At 35.9% G+C, this 21757-nt stretch overlaps 1 protein-coding gene across 4 annotated transcripts in view; it reads left to right on the top strand.

The window, feature by feature from the left end:
• Positions 1-21757, top strand: part of LOC107566297 (glycerol-3-phosphate acyltransferase 1, mitochondrial-like) — a 30467-nt gene that overhangs the window by 3480 nt on the left and 5230 nt on the right. Inside the window, exons 1-15 of one of the 4 annotated variants that reach the window (XM_016251706.1) lie at positions 4051-4122; positions 4385-4516; positions 5533-5652; positions 5749-5822; positions 11208-11321; positions 11427-11576; positions 12866-12965; positions 13240-13376; positions 13497-13596; positions 14690-14902; positions 16517-16630; positions 16719-16804; positions 16920-17035; positions 19726-19796; positions 19905-20169. In XM_016251706.1, the coding sequence (XP_016107192.1) occupies positions 4418-4516; positions 5533-5652; positions 5749-5822; positions 11208-11321; positions 11427-11576; positions 12866-12965; positions 13240-13376; positions 13497-13596; positions 14690-14902; positions 16517-16630; positions 16719-16804; positions 16920-17035; positions 19726-19796; positions 19905-20169 (1759 nt within the window). In that variant the 5' untranslated portion in view covers positions 4051-4122; positions 4385-4417. Of the gene's footprint in view, positions 1-4050; positions 4123-4384; positions 4517-5532; positions 5653-5748; positions 5823-9324; positions 9445-9526; positions 9601-10465; positions 10508-11054; positions 11079-11207; positions 11322-11426; positions 11577-12865; positions 12966-13239; positions 13377-13496; positions 13597-14689; positions 14903-16516; positions 16631-16718; positions 16805-16919; positions 17036-19725; positions 19797-19904; positions 20170-21757 lie in introns of those variants that run through there. The other 3 variants (XM_016251715.1, XM_016251730.1, XM_016251723.1) reach the window with 3 other exon arrangements.

Consider the following 21757-nt stretch of genomic DNA (forward strand, 5'->3'; position numbering starts at 1 on the left):
TTTGAGTACCACATCTGAAAATCCAATCAATAACAAATGCATATCCAACTCCCCAGCCTACTTCAATTTTTATTTATTTATTTATTTTATTTTTTAACGTCAATATGATATTCCCTGACTTTACCTGATATTCCATTAAATCTAACTATATTACCCAAGTTATCAAGTTTTTCGTTATTTTGTAATGGCTAATCCTTCCTGCTAGTTTAATAAATTCCACAACCTGTCTTTTTGATTACTCATTAACAAATTAATACTTAAACTTCTGAATAATGTAGGTTTGTTATGGCATGTTGCTATGGTTCGGATTATTTCAATATACAGTAATGGTGGATGGTCATTGCCTTGTGTGTGTGCACGTGCTTGTTCTTTTTTTTCTTCTTGTTTTATAGTTCAGATGAACAGATTGCGGGACAGATTAACCCACTGCCCTGCATTGCTGGTGGATTTACCCATCACATTCGATTATGTTTAAATGCTAGTGGCAGCTACTCTGGCTTACAGCACCATTGACATGGAGTGTGTGTTTGTTGACCGTGTAGATGCCCGTTTTTTTACTCCATGACCAACTGTAAAGGAAAATGCTCTAATCCACAATGAAAACAGTAAGATGCATAGCTCTAGTATGGTACATAGTAGGTAACCTAATTTGGCAAATAGGATTTATAGGGTCGGTTTGACATTTTAAAGTAGTGAAGGATTGCTTTAAAAATGTAGATCATACAGCATTATTTTCAGACAGGGCCCATTCAGCAACTTTTAAAAGTTTCACAGCCAGTCCAGGGCTATTATTCACATTGTCTCTTTGAGCAGGTCTCCTCTCTGTGGGATTTGACATCCAGCCACACTTTCTCAGAAAATGTGGTCGTCGTTTCTCCTTTCTCATCAGTGTTCTGTTCTGGTCGCCTATTGGTGTAGATCACATCAGGCAATGCAGGCAGGGCTTCCAGAGTTCAATGAACTCTCATTTAGCAGCTGCGTTGTGGCTTGCCGTACACCTCTCTCTTTCTCTTTCTCCCTAGGCTTGTTCAGCATGTGCTCTGCATCTTGCTTGGGGTTGTTATTCATTGTAGAAGAGATTAGCCCATCTTTTCCTCCCTCCCTCCTGCCAGCTTGGTTTGCTCCAGTCATTCATTCAAAGACCCACTCTTCTGCTGACCCACTTCCACTCTAATGAAAGCATGTGATTGAGTCCTCTTAATTACATTACTGTGTCAATCAAGAACTATAGGCAAAAGTGATTATATTATATTATATTAAACGTATAAGTATATGGAATATTAAACGATGAGTTTTCAAGCAGTTGGTAACCACATTTTATGGGACATTCAGATGTTTTGGAAGGTAATATCTTTAAGGCACAGTTATGCCCAGACAGGCTCAATATATATAGTCAGTATTATATCAGTTACAGGCTGATACTACAATTTTCAGAAAGTTTATTGGTTATTATTTTTTAACAGTCTATTAGATAATCAATTGTGCATGCTCATTTCTGCTATTTTTACACTTCGATTACTTTGCTGTCATCTAATGCTCAATTAAAATTAACATAACAAACACTTTAATTTAATAGTTAAATGTTTGTTGAATCTAACAAATTTCTAAATGATTATCTATTTTTCATATTTTACATTATCCAAATTTTGTAACACACAAATTCACATATAGCACTTAAAAGATATATTTTTATTTTAATATCAGCCGTTTATCAATTATCAGCCATAACATTAAAATAATTATCGGTCAGTTTTATTAACAGATTTTTTGCTGTTGGTGTGGGCTCTTTGATTTGCATGTAAGCTCTTTTCCACCACAGAATTTTATACACCAAACACCTAATATCTTATAATTCAGCCTTTTTTCTCTCAATTCTGATTTTACATCTCCAAATTGGTTTTGTTTTCCAAAAAGGTAATTGTGATTTTTTTTTTTTTTTCACTATTCTGATGTTTTTCTTGCAGTTGCCGTTTAAAATTGCAAGTGAACATCTTTCACCACTCACGTTTAATAAATTGTGAAAATCTAGATGCATATTCTGTTAGATGCCAAATAAAGATCTGCATATACGCATAATGAAGTAGAGCATGCATATAATTGCTATTGTAGCCATTGCCATTTTGACCTATTGCACTATAGCAGGGTTCCTCAAATCTTACCCTGGAGGTCCAATGCGCTGCAGAGTTTAGCTCCAACCCTGATCAAACTCAGCTACCTGTGATTTTCTAATGATCCTGAAGACATTGATTAGCATGCTCAGGTGTGTTTGATTAGGGTTAGAGCTAAACTCTGCAGGAAAGTGGATCTCGTGGGCCAGATTTGAGGATCCCTGCACTATAGCAATAATCAAAACAATCTTAATCCCTTTTTTTTTCTACCCATGACGCACAAAAGATTCAAGAAAAACATCAAGAACATGGCCTCAGTGTATTCTAGAAATGGACTAAACGGTCCCACTGCGGTTTCTGTAATGCCCGTGTGTGCTGCTGATGGAGTGTTTTGAAGAAGTGCAGTCACAGAGGAAATAAGAAGAACCCATAATAATAGAGACAACTGTAAACCGTGTTTGACCACAAGAGGAAATGAAAGTCAGAGCTTTTAAACTTCATGCCTAATTTGTCGATAATTTATGAAGTTCCTCCATCTCGCCTTGTGCTTTTATGGCACAACCAATTGTTAGTTAAAAAGATAGACATATGTAAGTTTCAAATAGCTTTCTTATGCATGTGCAAGATCTCTCATGTGGTTTTCAAAGGGTACATTCTGCACCCTCAATTTGGCACAAGCTTTTTTCCACAGCTCATCTTCCATAAATATATTGCTTTGCAGGAGCACAGGCACCATTTGGGTTTGCTGTGACTACTAGGCCTGTTGCGATAATTAAATAACCGTCTAATCGCGATTATTTGATCTAACCGCGGTTGTTTCAGACAACCGCAGTTATTGTGCTTTTTATACGAGACAAGGGGGAGTCATACACCAAAAGAAACAGAAGAGCACCAGTTTGCTTTCATGCACTGTATACAGGGCTCCAGACTCATTCTTCCCACTGGTCGCTCTTTTGCTACTAACTTTCTCAGCATTTGGTCGCAATATTTTTATTTTTTTTGCGCTACAACATGGGATTATTCAATGCATGCTGATGAACTTATGAACTTTTTTATAGTTATATGGAAACTAAAGTGGTTTTAGAATAAACATGTTTAAATTGTATTATGTGCACCAAAATACCAAAATATTTCAAGATATTGTTTTTGCTGCTAAATTATACAGTCAGCTAGTTTAATTTCATAGCTTATATATTTTTATTCAAATGTAGTTTTTCTCTAATGAGGAAGTGAGTATTTAGTGGATTGCGTTTAAATGAGGGACCATTAGTTCCACAAACACAGTATTGATATTTTGTAGTGGTGTAGAAAAAAAATAGTGCTGGTGTTGGATCGGTATTGGCCGATTCTTAGAAGTTGAAATACTCTATGTAATCGTACACTGCAAAATAACAACTCAAAAAGATTAAAAGATAACATCATAATTATTTACTGAACCCTTAAATTAATCAATTATATAAAGAAAGCCATAAAAACACAATTAACCACAATAACCGTGACTATTTTTAGACAATTAATCGTCAGCCAAATTTCATAATCGTGACAGCCCTAGTGACTACCACCCTTCCAGTTTACCTCTGATCTGAACAGCTGCAATATATTGTGTGCTTCATCAGCCCCTTTTTATTTCAGCGTGTTTTCCGCAGGCGGGAGGCCGTAGCGCTTTAACATAACATCATCCATGGGTCAGCAAATCAGCAGATAAAAACAAGAGATTATGTAGCCGCAGGTCACCCAGGACATTATGATAGAGATGCAGAGGTAAGAAGAGTGGCCGTGTCTTCTTACGTCGCACGTGCGCTCGGTTTTGGCAACCGTGAGGTTAGCTGACGGTGTCTCGTGTGTTTTGAGCTGTTGTCAAGCCTGTCGGTTTTCTTTATCCCAAGGCGGCGAAGATCAGGAATGTAGACTGAGCCATTATTCACTGATCTTTGAACAAGCTCTGCTTGTTTTGTTGCTGTTCTTCCTGAAATCTTTGTCAGAATGATCAGCTCACCTGAAACCACCGCAGCAGGTTTGGCGAACCTTATTTGTTTGCTGTGATTGGCTGAAATGCATCATCTGACATTCCTGGTATTCAGCTGCAGCTGAGCTGGAGGTGCCGTGTTGAATAGAAGGCACAGCGGTTTCACATTCTGGCATTCTGTGGAATATTTTGCCGGCTGCAGTGATTTATTGTGAAAAGCTGTAATCAGAGCTTGTCCGTGTTTTGACCTACAGCACAGAGCACAATGGACTGCCTCTTATTCTCTGTTTTTCTTTCCCTCTTTCCACAGTTTTGTTGTTGATGCGTGGTTTGAAGAGAGGCGATGGATGTCCGCATGGTTCTGGGGAGTCCAGATAACATTCTCCTGGCCAATAATCCTGACACAGGAAGTGGTTGTTTGAAGCATCCCTGTGAGGACCAGGTAAGCATGGAGAAACTAGGGCCATACCAAGGAAAGCATCACTGTTATTGCTTATATATAGGCTTAGAGATTTGAACAAACTCTTAACCTTAAGTATTAAGGTTGTATTTGTCCTGTGCTGTTGGTGCTACAGACTTGATACCTCGAATAATGAGGCCTGTTGAGGGTAGTTTTTTATCTTGTGATCATATTTAAGTTTATAACCTAATTAACAGTAAAACAAGCCAAAACCCCATAGATTTGCAGTAAAGGAGGGATTACATCAAGGGATTAAAATATTATTGAGACTTAAAGGGGTCAGGTCTATTTTGACTTGGGCCAGTAAGCAACCACACAGAACACCCTAGCAACCACTTAGCAATTCCCTGGAAACCACCCGCAACCGTCACATTTGTAACATCACAATTCCAGAGACCAAGATGGATTAAAATGGTTTAAAAATAAGGTAAAACAGCTAAAACCCAGTTTCTTTCTTTCTTTCTTTCCTTTTTTTCTTCATATTTATTTACTTTCTTACCTCAACAACTGTCATTTTTATTTGTTTCCCACAGTCTTGGAAAACCTGGATAAATGAGGAAATAAAAAAAAAAGTAATTTCTGGAATTCTGAAATTGTTATTATTATTCTGAAATTATTATTATTATATAAAATATTTAATTTATTTTTCAGTGTATTACCACTCTGTTGAATAAAATAATGTTTGAAAACAAGCAGGTTTGTCATCACAGCAGAAGAACCAGAAATGTCCGTTGAAAAAACAATGAAAGACACCGTTTTACAGCTTTTATTTATATAGGTTAATATTTATTTTTAACATTTCAAGTTGTTTAAATTAACAAAGAACAATAGTATATTTAAAAAATAGCATTACCCTAGATTAATACATTCTGTAAAAAAATTGCTAATTGTTAGTTCATGATACCTAATACATAACTAATGTCAGTAAATGGAACGTTTTTGGAAGGCTAGGTTAATACAAGTTATCTTGTTGAATAAACATTGTATTTCTCATGTAGGACAGAAGCTCCAGCCCGTCTGTCCTTCGTTCTGTGACCACTACAGGGAAGGAGGGTCTGCTGAACAGGAAGAGACCATTTGTTGGAAGATGCTGTCACTCATGCACACCCCTGAGTCAGGTTAGTTTGTTGAAGCTTTTGGCATATTGACCGAATACACATGTGTTTCTTAAGAAACATCTGTAGTTTGACTCTTACTACAATTATGTGTTCCAGGAGAGGCTGTTCAACCCCAGCATCCCTTCACTAGGGCTCCGTAATGTGATTTACATCAATGAAACGCACACAAGGTAAACATCAACCTCTGTTGGCCATTGAAGACATTGATTAGCATGCTCAGGTGTGTTTGATTAGGGTTAGAGCTAAACTCTGCAGGAAAGTGGATCTCGTGGGCCAGATTTGAGGATCCCTGCACTATAGCAATAATCAAAACAAAATCTTAATCCCTTTTTTTTCTACCCATGACGCACAAAAGATTCAAGAAAAACATCAAGAACATGGCCTCAGTGTATTCTAGAAATGGACTAAACGGTCCCACTGCGGTTTCTGTAATGCCCGTGTGTGCTGCTGATGGAGTGTTTTGAAGAAGTGCAGTCACAGAGGAAATAAGAAGAACCCATAATAATAGAGACGACTGTAAACCGTGTTTGACCACAAGAGGAAATGAAAGTCAGAGCTTTTAAACTTCATGTCTAATTTGTCGATAATTTATGAAGTTCCTCCATCTCGCCTTGTGCTTTTATGGCACAACCAATTGTTAGTTAAAAAGATAGACATAGTAAGTTTCAAATAGCTTTCTTATGCATGTGCAAGATCTCTCATGTGGTTTTCAAAGGGTACATTCTGCACCCTCAATTTGGCACAAGCTTTTTTCCACAGCTCATCTTCCATAAATATATTGCTTTGCAGGAGCACAGGAACTGTAAACCGTGTTTGACCACAAGAGGAAATGAAAGTCAGAGCTTTTAAACTTCATGCCTAATTTGTCGATAATTTATGAAGTTCCTCCATCTCGCCTTGTGCTTTTATGGCACAACCAATTGTTAGTTAAAAAGATAGACATATGTAAGTTTCAAATAGCTTTCTTATGCATGTGCAAGATCTCTCATGTGGTTTTCAAAGGGTACATTCTGCACCCTCAATTTGGCACAAGCTTTTTTCCACAGCTCATCTTCCATAAATATATTGCTTTGCAGGAGCACAGGCACCATTTGGGTTTGCTGTGACTACTAGGCCTGTTGCGATAATTAAATAACCGTCTAATCGCGATTATTTGATCTAACCGCGGTTGTTTCAGACAACCGCAGTTATTGTGCTTTTTATACGAGACAAGGGGGAGTCATACACCAAAAGAAACAGAAGAGCACCAGTTTGCTTTCATGCACTGTATACAGGGCTCCAGACTCATTCTTCCCACTGGTCGCTCTTTTGCTACTAACTTTCTCAGCATTTGGTCGCAATATTTTTATTTTTTTTGCGCTACAACATGGGATTATTCAATGCATGCTGATGAACTTTTATCATAGTTTATAGTTATATGGAAACTAAAGTGGTTTTAGAATAAACATGTTTAAATTGTATTATGTGCACCAAAATATATATTTTTTTCAAGATATTGTTTTTGCTGCTAAATTATACAGTCAGCTAGTTTAATTTCATAGCTTATATATTTTTATTCAAATGTAGTTTTTCTCTAATGAGGAAGTGAGTATTTAGTGGATTGCGTTTAAATGAGGGACCATTAGTTCCACAAACACAGTATTGATATTTTGTAGTGGTGTAGAAAAAAAATAGTGCTGGTGTTGGATCGGTATTGGCCGATTCTTAGAAGTTGAAATACTCTATGTAATCGTACACTGCAAAATAACAACTCAAAAAGATTAAAAGATAACATCATAATTATTTACTGAACCCTTAAATTAATCAATTATATAAAGAAAGCCATAAAAACACAATTAACCACAATAACCGTGACTATTTTTAGACAATTAATCGTCAGCCAAATTTCATAATCGTGACAGCCCTAGTGACTACCACCCTTCCAGTTTACCTCTGATCTGAACAGCTGCAATATATTGTGTGCTTCATCAGCCCCTTTTTATTTCAGCGTGTTTTCCGCAGGCGGGAGGCCGTAGCGCTTTAACATAACATCATCCATGGGTCAGCAAATCAGCAGATAAAAACAAGAGATTATGTAGCCGCAGGTCACCCAGGACATTATGATAGAGATGCAGAGGTAAGAAGAGTGGCCGTGTCTTCTTACGTCGCACGTGCGCTCGGTTTTGGCAACCGTGAGGTTAGCTGACGGTGTCTCGTGTGTTTTGAGCTGTTGTCAAGCCTGTCGGTTTTCTTTATCCCAAGGCGGCGAAGATCAGGAATGTAGACTGAGCCATTATTCACTGATCTTTGAACAAGCTCTGCTTGTTTTGTTGCTGTTCTTCCTGAAATCTTTGTCAGAATGATCAGCTCACCTGAAACCACCGCAGCAGGTTTGGCGAACCTTATTTGTTTGCTGTGATTGGCTGAAATGCATCATCTGACATTCCTGGTATTCAGCTGCAGCTGAGCTGGAGGTGCCGTGTCGAATAGAAGACACAATGGTTTCACATTCTAGCTTTCTGTGGAATATTTTGCTGGCTGCGGTGATCTATTGTGAAAAGCTGTAACCAGAGCTTGTCCGTGCTTTGAGCTACATCACAGAGGGCGGCAATGGTCCTCTGCTTATTCTCTGTTTTTCTTTCCTTCCCACAGTTTTGTTGTTGATGTGTGGTTTGAAGAGAGGTGATGGATGTCCGCATGGTTCTGGGGGGTCCAGATAACATTCTCCTCTCCAATAATCCTGACGCAGGAAGTGGTTGTCTGAAGCATCCCTGTGAGGACCAGGTGAGTATGGAGAAACTAGGGCACACTAAAGAAAGCATCACTGTTGTTGCTTATGCTTAAAAGATTTTAACAAACCCTTAACCTTAAGTATTAAACCTCGGTGTGTAACTTGTCCTGTGCTGTTTGTGCTACATACTTGAATGATACCTCAAATAATGAGGCCTGTTGAGGGTAGTTTATGATCTTGTGATCACACCTACATTTATAACCTCATTGACAATAAAACAAACCAAAATCCCATAGACTTCCAGTAAAGGAGGGATTTGAAACACACCAAGGATTAAAATATTATTGAGATTTAAGTGGTGTAGGTTATTTTGACTTGGGCCAGTAAGGAGCCACTCAGAACAAAACAAAAACGATTTCTTTCTTTCGGGCGTTCGTTCTTTCTTTCCTCCTATGTATTTATTTATTTACTTACCTCAATGACTGTAATTTTTATTTATTTCCCTCAGTCTTGGAAAACCTGGATAAATGATGGAATTAAAAACAATTAATAACTGGAATTCTGAAATCATTACTTTCATTATTAAAATATTTGATTACATTTTTCAATGTATTATTGCCACCCTTTTGAATAAAATAAAGTTTACAAAAACAAGCTGTTTTGTCATTACAGTAGAAGTACCAGAAATGTCAGTTGAAAAAAACAAAACAATTGAAAGACAATGTTTTACAGCTTTTATTTATATATATGTTAATATTTATTTCTTACTATTCAAGTTGTTTAAATTAACAATGAAGTAGCGTTAACCTAGATTAATTAAAAATGTAAAAAATTGTTAGTTCATGATACCTAATACATAACTAATGTCAACAAATGTAACGTTTTTGGAAGGTTAGGTTAATAATACGATTTATCTTGTTGCAGTGATCTTTTGTACAATAAACATTGTATTTGTCATGTAGGACAGAAGCTCCAGCCCATCTGTCCTTCGTTCTGTGACCACCACATGGAAGGAGGGTCTGCTGAACAGGAAGAGACCATTTGTTGGAAGATGCTGTCACTCTTGCACACCCCTGAGTCAGGTTAGTTTGTTGAAGCTTTGGCATATTGACCGAATGCACATGTGTAAGAAACATCTGTAGTTACTACAGTTATGTGTTCCAGGAGAGGCTGTTCAATCCCAGCATCCCTTCGCTAGGGCTCCGTAATGTGATTTACATCAATGAAACGCACACAAGGTAAACATCAACCTCGATTTAAGTGGTGTAGGTTATTTTGACTTGGGCCAGTAAGGAGCCACTCAGAACAAAACAAAAACGATTTCTTTCTTTCGGGCGTTCGTTCTTTCTTTCCTCCTATGTATTTATTTATTTACTTACCTCAATGACTGTAATTTTTATTTATTTCCCTCAGTCTTGGAAAACCTGGATAAATGATGGAATTAAAAACAATTAATAACTGGAATTCTGAAATCATTACTTTCATTATTAAAATATTTGATTACATTTTTCAATGTATTATTGCCACCCTTTTGAATAAAATAAAGTTTACAAAAACAAGCTGTTTTGTCATTACAGTAGAAGTACCAGAAATGTCAGTTGAAAAAAACAAAACAATTGAAAGACAACGTTTTACAGCTTTTATTTATATATATATGTTAATATTTATTTCTTACTATTCAAGTTGTTTAAATTAACAATGAAGTAGCGTTAACCTAGATTAAGTAAAAATGTAAAAAATTGTTAGTTCATGATACCTAATACATAACTAATGTCAACAAATGGAACGTTTTTGGAAGGTTAGGTTAATAATACGATTTATCTTGTTGCAGTGATCTTTTGTACAATAAACATTGTATTTGTCATGTAGGACAGAAGCTCCAGCCCATCTGTCCTTCGTTCTGTGACCACCACATGGAAGGAGGGTCTGCTGAACAGGAAGAGACCATTTGTTGGAAGATGCTGTCACTCTTGCACACCCCTGAGTCAGGTTAGTTTGTTGAAGCTTTGGCATATTGACCGAATGCACATGTGTAAGAAACATCTGTAGTTACTACAGTTATGTGTTCCAGGAGAGGCTGTTCAATCCCAGCATCCCTTCGCTAGGGCTCCGTAATGTGATTTACATCAATGAAACGCACACAAGGTAAACATCAACCTCTTTTGGCTATACACCTGATGGCTATGAATACATGACCACTTTCCTAATTATTTATCATAAGAATACTCACATTGCTTAGTTGCTTGCTGTATAGTATAATTCATTAACCTAGGTTAGTTTGTGTTACGCCATTAATACCATAGTTGGGCAGATGTAGTTTCCCAAATGACCCGCTGTGTGTTTACATTTAAGTGTCAAATGGAAGGTTGTAGGTTTCTGTGAGGAGTGGAAAGTCAGGAAATAAATTATTAACACTATTTGTCAGGGGATATTATGTACCTAGATCACATGACAAGGACCAAAGGTGGTCTGAGCTGGTACTGCCAATCAGGGGAGGAAGTGGACAGTGCGTAATACAGCAGGAATAATTTGATATTGCCTATCAGCACGAAGGATTCTACCAAATGGCTCTAAAAATTGCACAAAAAAGAGAACTGCTAAAACAGAATTATTGAGTCAATCAAATCAGTCTGATTCAGAAACAAATCATTAAGAAGGTTTTTCATGATTTATCTAATTTCATGTTCTATAGAAGGAGCAACATGAGAATGAGTTGGTAAATAATGACAGAATTCTTAATTTTTTGTTGAAATATTCCTTTAAGTTAAATATACTATACATACTGTACATTAATAACTCTTTAATACGTTCTATACTCGGCTATCATGTATTTTGTATACTACAGACACAGAGGTTGGCTTGCACGGAGACTGAGTTATGTGCTGTTTGTCTTGGAGAGAGATGTCCGGAAAGACATGTTTGCACGCAATGTGGTGGAGAATGTGCTTAACAACAGCAGGTACCAAGTGTTTAAAAGCAAGGAACAAGTGCAATGTAAAGTCTGTTTCTAAGCAGCAGGAATGCATCATAGCATCCAGATTGACTGTGAGTGTTGTTGCTGTAGGCTGGAAAGTGCTATCGTGGAGGTAGCATCCGAGGGTGCCAGCACAGATGCAGAGTCTGGAGTGGATTCTAAAGCTGTCAGTAAAGTTAGGCGAAAGGCCAGAGGATTCCTGCAGGAAATGGTTGCCAACATCTCACCTGCCTTCATCAGGTACAGTTTTCATATAATGAAAAGCTACATTTTACGCAAGGAAAACTTCAACCGATGAATCTAAATGCAAATGTACTTTTTTATATAGTAATTATGGAGTAACTATCAATTCTATTACTATTATAATATTGTTTAAATTTTGGGGGTAGTAAAGTACTTTTTAATGTCTCCTATGCCCACCGAGGCAGCATTTATTTGATCAAAAATGAAGTGAAACGGTAATATTGTGAAATATTATTACAACTTAAAAGAATAGTTTTATATTTTATTATATATTAAAATGTAATTTATTTATGTAATGGCAAAGTTGAATTTTTTTTTTTAAATTCAGCAGCCATTATTACAGTTGTCAGTGTCACATGAAATCATTTTAATATGCTAATTATTCTTCAGAAATCATTTTAATATGCTAATTATTTTTCAGAAATAGGGTTGGGTATCGAGAACTTTTGATTTCAATTTCTGTACCTGACATTTGTTCAGTTTTATTTATTTATGCTATTGCTAATTAATTTGTTTACTTGTCTTTAACAATTTAATGTTTGAAATTTGTTAGTCTAGTTGTTTATTTCTGTGGTATTTTTTTGATAAAACCGTAGACATAAAACAGAATACATATGTTTGACATCTAAATATTTGTTTAATGGATTTTTTTTATCTTATTTGAATCGGAATTAGGAATCGATAAGCAGAATCGGAATTGATTAAAATTCAAACGATACCCAACCCTATTCAGAAATCATTTTAATATGCTAATTATTTTTCAAAAATCATTTTAATATGCTAATTGGTGCTCAAGAAGTTTTCTTATTAATATCGATGTTGAAAATAAATGTGCTACTTAATATTTCTGTGGAAACCATGATACATTTTTTCAGGATTCATTTGAAAGTTCAAAATATTTATTTCAAAATATAATTTTTTGTAACAGTGTAAAAATCTTTACTGTCACTGTTAATCAATTCAATGTGTCTTTGCTGAATCAAAGTATTAATTTAAAATACTAAATTAAAATTTAAAAAATAAACCCCCGTAGCCCGGCCCTACGCAATGTGACGTCACACTGCGTGAGAATAAAAACGGCAGGCCTAGTGAGACAAAATGAGGAGTGGGTGGATTTTTATCATTGTAGGGTGGTTGTGTTCACACACTGCCAACACGCATTTATGTCCAAACACCATGTAAAAGTGGATTTTGCATAGTAGGTGCCCTTTAAATAATACAGATTTGTATATTATACAGTATATTAGAAACAAATCCTAGATCTTCTTTCTCTTTGTCTCTTTTAGATTAACAGGATGGGTGTTGTTGAAATTGTTTAATGGATTCTTCTGGAGCATTCAGATCCATAAAGGTCAGCTGGAGATGGTGAAGAAAGCTGCATCTGAGGTCAGACATCTACATCCTGCCCAATATGGGCATTTCTTCTTATCTGCACTACCACACATATTGTAACTATTCCCAAAACAGCCACAGATACAACCATCAGTTGACAAACTCACTTATTACAAGAAGATATACAGATAAACAGTTCATTAACAAGCAATGTCTGTCCACCACCTTTTTATGTATATTTAATGTAATATAATGGGTGGACAATTACAGGTGTAGATTTATAGAGTTATCTTGAAGTATTACAAACATTTTATTGTGTGTCTTCCAGTACAATGTTCCCCTGGTCTTCCTTCCTGTTCACAAGTCCCACATAGACTACCTGCTCATCACCTTCATCCTGTTCTGTCACAACATCAAAGCCCCTCACATCGCAGCTGGCAACAACCTTAACATCCCCATCTTAAGGTACAAAGTCATGATGATCTTGTCATTTAATTTTTTTTAAAGATGTATAGTATTTCGACAATAGACAGGCAAACTGATATTTGAATATAACACTGGTATGTATACATTGTACATCCTCAGCACTCTAATACGGAAACTCGGAGGATTTTTTATTCGTCGTAAACTGGATGAGACTTCAGACGGGAAGAAGGATGTGTTATACAGATCACTGTTACATGCAGTAAGTCCACAGAGATTTCAGATCAACATATCTGTATAGCGGTGTTACATTTTAAAGTTTCAAAGCAGATTTACAGCAAGTTGTACCTTAACATCCTAAAGCCCACGGTGAAGACATGGCAAGGAAACTACCGAAGATTTTAGGTAGTGAAGGGAAAAAACCTTCAGAGGAACCAACTCCTCCGCTCTTACTATTAGTGCACATACATTACTGTTAAAATTTTTTGGGTCAAACCTCTGGTACTTGCTCTCTATTTCAGAGAAAATGGCTTGGAGTTTCAGTTTGGCTACTTTGCAAATAAAAAAAGTGTGCATGTAGTAGCTACGTGTGGTAGGATTAGGGCTGTCCCCTAATAGTCGACCAGAAGACCTTAGTCGATCAAAATTTCACTTAATCGCAGAAAAAAAGATTCCACAGGAAGTGGCGAAGTCATGCAAAAATATATCTATAGAAAATGTCTACTTTTAAAAGAAAATAAATACTTTTAGATTATGTAATCTGTATGAAATGTGCACGTCCACTGCAGAAAATACAGAAAACACGTATCAATGGATTATTATAAAGTTAAGGCAGTCGTCTTGCTGTTTTTTTTTCTTGACGCATTCATAATCATTATTTCAGCTGGTGTACTTTATGCGTGCGATTGAGCGCTGATAGGCTATAGGCAATTAAAGGCTCATTAATTATATTTATCCTATTTATTCATATAAATGTGCGTTTAGTTGACTAATGGCTTAAAATGAACGTCTACTAGTCGACCAGAAAAATCTTTAGTCGATGGGCAGCCCTAGGTAGGATATTATCTTGTGAGCGACAGGAAACTAGAGCAGCTGTAATATGGTCTGCTGTAGTGCTTTTGTTAAAGTGACATGGTGATTGTCATTGCAGAGACTGTAGAGAGACTTGTGATTAGAGGTGGCTGTCACAGGAAGCTGATGGATTACTCCTGCATTATTCGTGCTGTCTCCTGTTGAGCACCACATTACCACAATGGGCTGTTTTAATTACAGGGAATTTGCAAAGGGAGGGTCATGGATCTTAAGGATTGTAATATTCGTGGTGGGTTATTCTTCTGTTTCCCTCTCAATTTCAGTACACGGAAGAGTTGTTGCGGCAGCAGCAGTTTTTGGAGGTGTATTTAGAGGGCACACGCTCTCGCAGTGGGAAGCCGTCTCCAGCACGTGCGGGCATGCTCTCAATTGTGGTTGACGTACTCTGTGCCAACAGCATCCCTGATGTTCTGATCGTGCCTGTAGGCATCTCTTATGACCGCATTATAGAGGGAAACTACAACAGTGAGCAGCTGGTATGTGGGGATATCCAACAGGAAGTCGATATTAAGTTCACTCATATTGTCACTCAAAGTTTTTTGAATCAAAAACAGACACTCTGACCCGTAGAATTATATATTATATAAAAACTTAAAAAATGTTTTGTGTTCCATAAAAGAATGGTTTATGGAAGTTTTTTTGTTTTTTTCTCCCCAGTTTTTATGTAGCTAACTTTTTGTTACATAAAAGATTATGGTATTTTTATTTTAGTGTAATTTAATGATTAAAGGGGTCATACGATGCCCATGACAAGACAAAAACATTAAAACCCATTAAAAACTAGGCATTTGTTGCATTTAGTGGAGACATAATTACGTCTTTTTACACGTTGCATCGCGCCGCGTAAACATAAAACCATGTCTGCATTTGTGATCGGAGAAATGACAAACAACAAGCCCTACTCTACACTGCCCAAAAAACTCACGTTTGAATCGTCAGTGGAAAATTCTTTAAATATAAAAAAACGTACTTGCAGTCCGTGAGTCAGAACAGCCGGCATTGTAGTCTACTCTACCAGGATCAGGAAACAGTCCTCCATAAAATGTGCTGCACACATCTGAATATTTGGGTTAAACTGTTCTGGAACAGTGTTGTAAATACAACTTAACCACTGATTTCTAGTCGTGTCAATTTTTGGAAGGCCAAACAAAGTAGTTTCGCTTTCACAACGAAACACAGGCGGCGGCGGCAACAATACTACAGCGAGAATAAAAGTTACGCCACCTTTCTTTGCATGAACATTTTGGGCAAATCTTCCTACATCGTGACGTAGATATGTATGGGGGCATGTTAGAACGAGCCGTTTTAGGAGGGCGTGGTTGACTCTTAACTTTTATAAAGAATATCTCTTTGGATTTGAGACTTTAGTCTTTGCAACTTTACAGATCTTCTTTATGCACCAAGAGTTGTAACACTCCAAAGAGAAAGTAAAAATTGAAATCGCATCATATGACCCCTTTAATTATATAAAAAATATATATTTTATGGAACATGGAACACGCACAGGTTTTTTTTTTATTATGTTGACTTTTTTATATAATAATAGTAATGATAGTCATTATTGTTTTTATTATTACTAATATAGTAATAAAAATGGGTATAAAGTAGTGTTCACAACAAAATTTTCAAATATAACTGATATAATTGTGATGTTTTGTGCAACTCTAGTCTACATAATACATTAAAGGAAAAGCCTGTGTTCATGCTATGCACCTTTTAGCTAAAAACTGTTGTATTTGTGTTCACTGCCAAATGTTCTTGGTCACATTTTATTTTGAGCTCCAAGTCTCGCTATTAACAAACCATTAAATACGACTTTTGCCCTTAATAACCTCCTAATTGGCTGTTTATTAATGGTTAGTAATGTAGTTGTTAAGTTTAGGTATTGGGTAGGATTAGGGATGTAGAATATGGTCATGCATGCAGAATATGGCTTTATAATACTAATAAACAGCCAATATGTAATAATAGGCATGCTAATAAGCATCTAGTTAATAGTGTAGTATCTAGTTACCATGTTTTTTTTATTATTCTATTCAAATTCTGTCATCGGTCTTTGCTTAATGTTCCCGCTGTTCTCCTCACTTCAGGGCAAACCTAAGAAGAATGAGAGTCTATGGGGAATTGCCTGTGGCGTGTTCAGGATGCTCCGGAAGAATTACGGCTGTGTGCGTGTGGATTTCACACAGCCCTTCTCCCTTAAGGTCAGAGGAGCTCATCTGATCTCAGATTGACTGAATACATAGCGGATCTCTCCCCTGATGTCTGGATCTTTCTTCTCCATATCTTTAGGAATACCTAGACACACAGCGCAGTCGCCATCTCCAGACCTCTCTCACGCTGGAGCAGATCCTTCTCCCCACCATCGTCGCTGCACAGTATGGCCTTTAGACTGCCAGCAACCAACATAATCATGTGGACTGCTGTTTATTAGTATGTAGAAAGATGTGTGTGGCTAATGGGATTATGTTCAATTATGTTTTTTCTTTGCAGACCTGATCAGGCTGTTTTTAATGGAGAAGATGAGGATCATCTGAATTCTAGAGACCTGTCAGATGAGCCCTGGAGGAGGCAGGTCATCGCTAACCTGGCCAAGCATGTTCTCTTCAGTAAGGGCACTTTAAAAGGCCATGATACATGAATAGTTTCTTAGGTAGTGGGTGAATTTTGAAGCATTGACGGTGGTGGATTGGGTAAAATCACTGTTTATGTGGGGTCAGCAATTGTAAAATGAAAAATGGCAGTGCTGCTCATCTCTCACCTGTCTGGAAAACTTGCTTGTATATCATGGCCTACAGAATCACTGACATACAAAATAAAAATCTGAATACATGGGCTCATTGTTCAGATCAAAAAGATGCAAAAAGTCTCTTTCTAACATCATAATTGCCAAAGAAAACCAAAGCCTCTTCTCAAACAACTAGTGAGTGAATTTAACAAAGCTTTACAAGAACATGTCTGAATTGAATATTTCACAAAATAGATATAAGAAAATCAAATTTTAGGACCTGTTAATCGGTGTACATTTTCCCCAATTTTTTTTTCTCATTATTCTCAATGATTCCTGTTATATTCTCATTACTGTAATGCAGTAATGAGAATCAATATGTCAGACACTTTAAAAAAATATATATACAGAAAAATGTATAAATACAATTTAAATATGTTGTTTTGTTGCGTTACCTTTATTAAAATACTGTGTTAAAATATAATACCATTTTTATTTAATCATCGTATTTTCATTATTGGTCATGGAATTTTCTTTAATTGTCTTTATGCAAAATATATATATATATATATATATATATTTCCATTGAACATGTTTTTCCCAACCTTTTTTGGATAGTATGGTTATGGCATATACATACTGTACATATATACACCGTGTGCATAATTATTAGGCACGTTGATATTCTGATGATATTTTTTTCCCAAGCACATTTTACCAATTCCAAACCATATCCATCTTAATAACTACTATGTATTGTGTATTTAATCATTTATAAGTGATATATAATTGTCCATGAAGGCTGGAAGTGAAAACTCCTTATATTCAGGTGTGCAGAATTATTAGGCATGTTTTCTTATACTGATAAAATGAGCCAAAAAAGAGATTTAACTCAGACTAAAAGTCAAAAATGATTAAATCCCCATGAGAAATATTAAAAACTAATGCAATACAGAAATTGCGAAGTTAAGACATGACCATTGCTCACTGGGACAGCGGGGTCAGAAAAAACAGGTGGAGAAGAAAAGACACGTTAACCAAAAGATTTAAGAATTAATGTGAGGTATTAAAAAAAATTACCCTCACTTAATAAGAATAACATGCTGAAGTATTGTGAAATACATTAAGACTGATTTTTTGAATAGGCTTTATGGACATATAAGGACCAGCATCACATCCTCTTGTACCACTGTTTGAAGAATTTATCTTCCAGAATCTGCCAGTAAGTTTTAGGAGCTTACAAACCTCTTTTTTGGGCTCATTTTATCTGTAAAAGAAAATATGCCTAATAATTCTGCACACCTGAATATAAGGAGTTTTTCCACTTCCAGTCTTCATGGACAATTATATATCACTTATAAATGATTAAATACAAAATCAATAGTAGTTATTAAGATTGATGTGGTTTGGAATTGGTAAAATGTGCTGATATGAGAATATCAACGTGCCTAATAATTATGCACGCGGTATATATATACTGTATATATATAATTAGTGCTGTCAAACGATTAATCGCATCCAAAATAAGTTTTTATTTACATAATATATCTGTATGTACTGTATTTATTATGTATATATAAATACACATACAGAATATATTTTGAAAATATTTACATGTCTATATTTATATTCATATAATTTATATTATATATAAATATACTTAATATATAAACACAACATATTTTTATATAATTAGTGCTGTCAAACGATTAATCGCATCCAAAATAAGTTTTTATTTACATAATATATCTGTATGTACTGTATTATGTATATATAAATACACATACAGGATATATTTTGAAAATATTTACATGTCTATATTTATATTCATATAATTTATATTATATATAAATATACTTAATATATAAACACAGCATATTTATGTGAAATAAATGCATGCATGTGTATTTATATATACATATTAAATATACAGTACAAATATGGTGAAATATGCTTCAGACACGTTTTCTCTATCCATAGCTGACAGTTTATGCAGGTTACTTCAGGTCACAGTCTTTACCATGGTGATGTGTTGCTTTTGGCCAGTCACTTTCCTCAAACAAGGTTTTTGAATGCCTTGTTGTTGCTACTTTTTTGAGAACAGGAGGTCAGAGGATCGGCAATCTGAGGTGGAATTGCAGCTTGCTTTTGAATGTTTAATATAGACACTGTCATGAACCCGGTTTTCAGCTCCAAAGTCACCCTGTTTTTCTTCATACAGCATATTTCAGATACTTTCAGATGTTTTTAAGCTCACAGACAATGTCATGGAGTTTGTAGATCATGCAGTTATGAATTTAAATAGTGTTCTTTCATTTCCCTTCATCAGAGAATTTAAGGGTGAAGTGTACAATTTCTATGGAAATTAGAAAAATGAGGACTGTTTGAGAGACAGGATTTATAATTTTCTCAAAAGTCAGCTCCCAAATGGATGTTTATATTTGTCTCTACATATTAAGGCACCTTCATCCTTGAGGGTCAGATTTTTTGGCATCACTTTCAGCTTTGGCTTTGGTTTAACTCACTTTCATTGACATTCGGTCTAATTATTGCCTTCTGTGTTTCCTATAGCCGCCAGCAAGTCATCAGCAATAATGTCCACTCATATCGTGGCCTGTCTCCTCCTGTATCGGCACAGACAGGTAAGTACCGTCCTCACTTCCTATGCAGCACACATCATGGCAACCCTTCTTTCTTTGGTCCAATTTATTGGTTTATAATCGTTGTAACAAATGTTTGTGATGGGACAGGGTGTACTGCTGTCTAAACTGGTGGAGGATTTCTTCAATATGAAGGAAGAGATCTTGTCACGGGACTTCGACCTGGGTTTTTCTGGGAACTCAGAGGACGTGGTCATGCATGCGCTCAGCCTTCTGGGAAACTGTGTGAATGTCACCAGCACCAACAGAAACACCGAGTTCATCATCGCCCCTAGCAACACTGTACCTGCACTCTTTGAGCTCAGTTTCTACAGTAACGGCCTTTTCCATGTCTTCATTGCTGATGCCATTATAGGTATAAGATCTAAGATCCCACAAGTCTTATTTTAAATATCTTTGACTAATTTATATATGTATGTTTGTATTTGAAATGTCAATTCAGTTCTGTCTAAAAATATTGTATCACTAGTATTGGTTTTAGCAACTGCGGTTTTGGTATTATGACCCTAATACACATACGCGCTAGGAGTGGGAGATATGTCACTATATGAGTAATAATTTTATTTCATGATAACGATACATCTCACTATATTGTTATTTTTGCTTTAAATAAGGCTTTTATGATATAACATTTTTGATACCATAGAAATTTCATAATTATTGTCACCTGTGTCAATATCACAAAAAAAGTAATACTAGCCTAAATTAAAAAAAAAAAAAAAACTCAAGCTCACTGAAGACAAGTAAACAGTCAACGATTAAATAAGAATAAGAAACTGATTACAAGCAATAGGACAAAAAACTACAGTAGAACAAATAAATAAGAAATGCTACATATATTGTATAAAGTAATCAAATGTATAAAAAACACTGCATATTCTTCACTGTGTAAATTAAATATATATTTCTTCTTTTTAAAGTTGCAAAAGTGATTTAGTCAAGAGCTGTGAGAGATTTTCTCTCTTTTGTTGTTTGATTAACATGAATGACGGACAGCGGGAATATTAGACTGCTGTCAATTTAAGAGCTGCCCGGATCCATTATACAGTTACACATTTTCTTTCTTAGTTGTTTGCTTTCACTTAAGACCTAAATTACTGTGTTTATGAGGATACTTGCAAATACGGGCATTCAAGTGGCAAAAAATAACTCAATACGCCAGCGCTCTATGAGCTCCGTCTTCAAGTGCACGCATTCTCTGACAGTGTTCAGAAACATTTTCTCAGACATTGCGCATATAACAAAATGAGTTCTGTTTTGCTGCTGATTGCATTTCAACGGCTTAAAATCACTTGTTTTTAAACCGCAAAAATCTTCACTACCGGTTAATCTTGTCTACTGGTAGAAACTGATTACAAGCAATAGGACAAAAAACTACAGTAGAACAAATAAATAAGAAATGCTACATATATTGTATAAAGTAATCAAATGTATAAAAAACACTGCATATTCTTCACTGTGTAAATTAAATATATATTTCTTCTTTTTAAAGTTGCAAAAGTGATTTAGTCAAGAGCTGTGAGAGATTTTCTCTCTTTTGTTGTTTGATTAACATGAATGACAGACAGCGGGAATATTAGACTGCTGTCAATTTAAGAGCTGCCCGGATCCATTATACAGTTACACATTTTCTTTCTTAGTTGTTTGCTTTCACTTAAGACCTAAATTACTGTGTTTATGAGGATACTTGCAAATACGGGCATTTTGACACATACAAGTGTGTATTTAACCATTCAAGTGGCAAAAAATAACTCAATACGCCAGCGCTCTATGAGCTCCGTCTTCAAGTGCACGCGCTTCTCTGACAGTGCTCAGAAACAGTCTCTCAGACATTGCGCATATAACAAAATGAGTTCTGTTTTGCTGCTGATTGCATTTCAACGGCTTAAAATCACTTGTTTTTAAACCGCAAAAATCTTCTCTACCGGTTAATCTTGTCTACT

The sequence above is a fragment of the Sinocyclocheilus grahami genome, unplaced genomic scaffold (genome assembly GCF_001515645.1).
Source record: "Sinocyclocheilus grahami isolate Dianchi unplaced genomic scaffold, SAMN03320097.WGS_v1.1 scaffold26.1, whole genome shotgun sequence".
Taxonomy (NCBI): domain Eukaryota; kingdom Metazoa; phylum Chordata; class Actinopteri; order Cypriniformes; family Cyprinidae; genus Sinocyclocheilus; species Sinocyclocheilus grahami.